Source organism: Dermochelys coriacea, chromosome 3 (genome assembly GCF_009764565.3).
Source record: "Dermochelys coriacea isolate rDerCor1 chromosome 3, rDerCor1.pri.v4, whole genome shotgun sequence".
In the NCBI taxonomy this organism is placed as follows: domain Eukaryota; kingdom Metazoa; phylum Chordata; order Testudines; family Dermochelyidae; genus Dermochelys; species Dermochelys coriacea.
Window position 1 is genome coordinate 166,772,791 of NC_050070.1, and position 6,000 is coordinate 166,778,790.

Genomic DNA, 6,000 nt, shown 5'->3' on the forward strand with positions numbered 1-6,000 from the left:
TAACCAGTGAAGTAGTTTGCAATATTTGGTGGAATATTTTCAATATTTCTAGATCACACAGTAAGAAGCAGAAGTCATTTCTGCTTGTTAATAGCCTCTAGATTCTTCTTCCCATACAAAAAACAGGTGCAAAGAAATTATCAATAATTATTTACAAATATGAAGGAATGCAAACAGAGGTTGTATTTTCCCCCATATTTCTGTGACTAAATGTGAAGTTAGCCATTTTCACCAGTAACACCTTGTAAAATTATCTTTCCAAAAGTTTTACAGTCTGATAGTCCTAGGGCCATATTCAGCCATAAAGCTAGAGAATGCAACTCCAGTGACTTCAGAAGACTTGTGACAGGATTGAATTTGGCCGTTATATTGTAAAATAAGTTTTTGAATCAAATCACTTCTTTGCACAACACATGCAAGCATATTGAAGATAAGCTACATTAAAGAAAAACGTTGAAGTGTAACTAAAAAGGTATCTTGTAATTTAGGAAGGCTATTATTATCAATGGTAAATTTTTCAGTCTATAAGCAACACTAATCAAATGTTTAGCAATATAAAATTTTCAGGGGGAAAAATCTTTATTGTATTTCCTGAGATACACATTAGTATGTCAAAGTCTTTCCTTATTTTTTATTGTGTGAGCTTGTTCAAGATATTTATTAATATCTGAAATAATATACAGTGCAACATACAAACAGAAGTAGACCTAATGATATGAATGTCCAGTGCTGTATTCATTCTCAAGGAAGACTGTTTCATGAAGCTTCCTATCCTGGCCTACCACCTCACTGTTATCTTGTTTCTTTTACCCTGCACAGTTAGTCTGTTGCTAACTCCTGCTGTTTACATATACATTCCTTTCCACACCTACTGTCAAAATCCCTCTGTGCCTTAAGCATCATCTCCTTGCCTCAAAGACTGTAACCTCCTTCTTTCTGGTACCACCAACACACAACTCATTCACCTCTAGCCTAACCACAATTTTTCACAAGTCATTTCACTGACTCCAAATCCCTATCTTAAAACTTTTCATGTTTTGTTCCCAGGGCTTCACACAGCATGGTGACTTGTTACCTAGGGAGGTGGTAGAATCTCCTTCCTTAGAGGTTTTTAAGGTCAGGCTTGACAAAGCCCTGGCTGGGATGATTTAACTGGGACTTGGTCCTGCTTTGAGCAGGGGGTTGGACTAGATGACCTTCTGGGGTCCCTTCCAACCCTGATATTCTATGATTCTACACACCATATCATCCTAACCCTTCTAAATCTTAGTTTGTGTATTCCTTCCGCCCTCTACATCCTACACTCAATTTAGAATATAAGAATGCAGTGATCATGTTTTCACTCACTATGTAAAGCATCATATTGCAACTATAGTGCTACAAAGAAAAACTCAGTCTTTCCAATCTTCTTTAGAAAACTGCTTAACTTTACAGCCCATAACTCACTCAGGAGCCCTTCCTCCTTCCAAAGAGACCTGACACACTCACTCTTCAGACATTAGTCATATTTCCATGCCTCTTTTTAAAAAAAGAATACTGCATTGTACTAAATAAGATGGATTCCCAAACAAATGCAAAATTAAATGTTAGAAAGGGAAAGATTCATCCAGAGTTACTTACACTACTTAGACAAGCAACAGCTTTGCCAAGGCACATATTCCTGAGTAAGATATGGACAAGTTACTTTATTCTCCCCCAGGTCCATTCCCTCTTTCTGAGGTTATGTCTACACTACAGTTTATGTCAGCATAATTTATGTCACTCAGGGGTATAAATAAATCACTCTCGAGTGTCATAAGTTACACCAACATAAGTGCCAGTGTGGACAGCGCTACGTTGGCGGGAGAGCTTCTCCCATCAATAAGCTCTCTCCCGTCAGCTTAGAGCAGCTACATTAGAGAGCTTACAGCGACGCAACTGCAGTGGTGCTGTAAACTCTCATGTAACCATGCCCTGAGACACTTATTCTGCACACACAAAAAAGCGAGGATACTTGTAAACAACAAAAATCACCATAACAAGTACGTTCCTACCATGATATTTTAGAAGTTGCAGGAAAACTCCAAAACTGCAAGTATATTTATCTACTTTGAAAAAAGTAATTTATTTTCATTGCTTTGATCTTTCTACTGTAACATAAGCATCACTCTTCTACTTTCCTATTTACAATCCATTATACTGTATATTCTACTAATACAATACATAATTTTCAGAAATGTAAGAGAAAATACACAATTTTGTAAGGTTTAAAAAAAATGACAAACTCAATCTGTACAGGATTCTCAAGTTTAGCACCCAAAATTTATACAAAGGATTATCCACATAGCTTTGGAAGGGCAGATGCTACATTGACAAAGCAGCAACAAGCTTACAGAAATACAATAAAATACAGAAAATAAAGGTGGGTATTTGCAGCACAAGAAACAATACAGTTAGAACCACTGAAGTTGTAAATTTAGCAATATCCACTTTTTCTAGAAACATGCAATTGCAAACCTGGACTACAAAAAACTATGCAGACAAAGTAAAGTGAAGGACAGAGTGGTTTCTTTTGTAAAAGAGGGAATCTGAAGAAATTCCTACTCTATATTGGTTACCAAATTAGCAATTCAATAACTCTTAGTCTGAAGAAGCATATTTCTCCCTCAACATGTCTCCTGCTTACACTTCTCTGTGATTTTCATAATCATTTGCTAAATATATTTCCAAACATGATCTGCAGTTTTGGAACTTTTAAGTGACTTACTCCTGAAATCTGTACAAATAGGTCATTGTATAACTGCAGAATAGTGAAGGGTTCTCAACGTAGGCACAGCCAACCCTGGTTTGGGTTATACTTACACAACATAAATTTGAACCAATGCCATAAATTGGCCCTGAGGACATTTTCAGATATCAGTTTTGCCTACTAATTTTGAGGCATCACCTAGGCAGGAGTTTCAGTAAATCAGAGTTATAGTATAATCAGAGGCCTGTGTATTCTGAGATTCTGCAACATTTGCTACAGAGGGTAAATTTGCTGTACAACTGTACTATAAAATATCAGCTTAAAGTTTTAGCAAGTTAGGTTTCTAGATCACATGGCTGCAAAGATAACCTTGAAAACACAAAGTAAGTGGAAACTAATGCAACGCTGTCTTTGTGAATCTGCAGACAGCCTGAAACTATTGCTCCAAGAAGTATGAATTATATTCATCTCAATAAAGTGTTCTCTTCTTTATGTTTCAGAGTGCATTCTAATGACAATATTGTTGTCTATTTCGCTGCTTATTATTTTAGCAAAAACATTCAGGTAACATATTAATCCCACAATCCCAAAGCTGCCCCAATTGTTCCCCAACAAATTTTCAAAACTTCCAGGTCTGTCCCTCCCGTTCTGCATGCGCAATTTACAATGCAGTTATGCATTTTTAATACAGAATGCTTCCTCATCTCAGACACTGAAAGTAGAAGAGCAGCAAAAAATAAGAAACTCAATATCAAAACAACAATATAGGGTAACTATACTTACATTATTCATTTTTATATTTCATAAAAACCTCCATTTTAACACATCTGAGGCTGACACAGATGTTCCAGACTTTCTACTAGATTGCTAGAGAATCCAAGGTCTTATAGTACAGTATACAAAGGCTTGGAAGGATTAGATTTTTAATCAGAAAATGTTTTCCCCATACACGCAAACCAATAAAAATATTTCCATTTAACCAAAATGTACAGATAGGCAAAATAAGAAAAATTCTGCTTGAGAACTTATGAGATTGATTTAAGGATATTTGCTTTGTATATTTTGCATGTGATATTGACAATTTGTGCTTCAACAGTTACAAATCTAACTTTTTTAATCTCAACATCTACTGACATTAAAATGCTGTCTGACCCCACCCCATAATTTCCTGCAACTGTAAAAATTTAAATAAATAAAAACTGTAAAAATACTTAATGCCCATATTTTTCACAACAGCAAACACTTAAATTGATAGAAATAAAAAAATGCTTAAAATAATCATAGATATATGTCAAAATTATAACAAATATTAATTTCATTCTCCAATACTTAATTATACGGAGCCCTGACCAGAACAGTCCACCTCTTTAAATATATTTTATCCCAAAAGATCCAAATGCCATTCACAGACATAAATGTGACAGATAAATTACTGTAACCATTTTAAAATACCTAAGAGCAGTATACATTCCCTGGGACGGAGAGTGCGGACAGGGTCACAATATCTGCTTTTCCCCTGGATAGTTCTGATTTTGACTCCTTTGAAACATGTTAGATGGGCCCAAATTTTCTTTATCACGCAGGCAGCTCCATCACAAACACAACCTAGGCAAAGCTACCTGCAACATGGCAAAAACTTGGGCACATCCCCACAATGAGTTCCCTTTGCAACGTGATGCCGAATATCAAGACCAAATTGCAGTGACAACTGGGTTGAGTCTGAGCTCAGCAGCTTAGGGACAAGCCCTATCAGCAGGAAGCCAGGACAAGACCAAGGAATCATGCAACAAGTCCTAGGTGGACCAGGTCTCGATGACATAACTAAACAGATCCTGTTCCTGGGACACCTGAAGGAGATGCATGATCTGCCTAGCCCTGCACCCCAGTCTAGGGCTCTTCTCCCCCCCCCCCTTAACTCCCCTGCCCCACAACCAACTCACACTACCTTCCCCCAAACTTTGGTCCCCAGCTCCCCATCACTGAGTCTTCCCTCTCCCTTACGCCCCCACCCGTTCACACTGTCCCCTCCCAGACCCGGCTGCCCATTGCTGGGGCCCCCCACCCCAGCTCTCGCTGCTCATTGCTGGGGCTCCCCCACGCCCCGCCAGCTCTCACTGCCCTCCCCCAGATCCCACTGCTGGGGCTCCCCCCCCACCCACAATGCCCTCCCCCAGACCCCTCTTCCCAGCCCCAGAATCCGCCCCCCCCAGCTCGGCCCCCTCACTCCCCCATGGGATCCCTTCCCTGCAGCGCCCTCCCCGCTCACCTGGTGCCCCCTACGTTGAGCTGGATGATCTCCCCGCTTCCCGCGCCGGCGAAGCCCCCACCGTTCCCCGCCATCTTCCCGGCCGCCGCCAGCAGCTCCGGGCAGCGCCCGCCGCCACCTTCCACCGCAGCCGGAAACCACGGAACCAGCAGGAGGCGGGAGCTGGGGGAACGTGCAGCGGGGCTGCCCCGGGCGTGGGCCAGCGAGGGAGGAAGCGGGTCCCGAGAAGCTGCGGCCCCCTCGGGCTCAGGCCAGCAAAGGCCGCGCCGCCTCCCCACACCCTGGCCGGAGCCGGGCGGAAAGTGCCATGGCAACGCGCAGCACCTGGAGGAGGGGGCTCGGCACGGGACAAAATACCCTGCGTTCTTCGCGAAGCGAGCTCGGGAGGGGTGGGAGAGCTGTGGGGACGCTATGGGAGGGAGGGTTCGAAAGCCTCCGTACACACCCCCCACTCCTTCAGGAGCAGAGTACACACACATCGCAATGGGGAATACACACACGCGGTAGTCCCCCCTCCCCCAAATGAGAGGACACTCCGCACACACCCAAATTGAGGAATCCTCTCTCGCCAAATAGGCAAAAGGCCTCTCTCTATTAATCTATTTTAAATATTTTGCCCCTGATTCACTAGTGTTGCCAGCAGGGGAGTTACATCAGCATAAAACTGGATTAAGGCACTGGTGAATCAGGCCCTTAGTCATAGTTCTGAAAGTTTTCGAGGGTTTTAATCAGTGATTATGCAAACTACAGAAAAATGTACACAGGACAAGTAGGGGAAATGGAGGCTGTCGAGCTGGGAAGTTATATTTGCTTAATGTCTGGATCATTAGTAACAGTCACCTTAAAAAGCTGCCCAATTCATTGTGCTCAATTTTGGAGAGGCCATTAACATTTAATGATTGCATTTCTTTCCCCCCCAGCCCACCCCACCCCATTATATTTACAGAGAACATGATGCCAGAATTGCAATGGGGGAAATCCAAAATCTGAATTCTGTATGACAACT

The 6,000-nt window shown here is 41.8% G+C and overlaps 1 protein-coding gene across 3 annotated transcripts in view; it reads right to left on the reverse strand.

Annotated features, from left to right (window-relative positions):
* KCTD3 (potassium channel tetramerization domain containing 3) overlaps positions 1 to 5,488 on the reverse strand; it is a 60,460-nt gene extending 54,972 nt beyond the window's left edge. For all 3 annotated transcript variants that reach the window (XM_038396585.2, XM_038396582.2, XM_038396581.2), the window contains exon 1: positions 4,995 to 5,488. In XM_038396585.2, the coding sequence (XP_038252513.2) occupies positions 4,995 to 5,473 (479 nt within the window). In that variant the 5' untranslated portion in view covers positions 5,474 to 5,488. The remainder of the gene's footprint in view (positions 1 to 4,994) is intronic.
* Between the last annotated feature and the right edge of the window lie 512 nt (positions 5,489 to 6,000).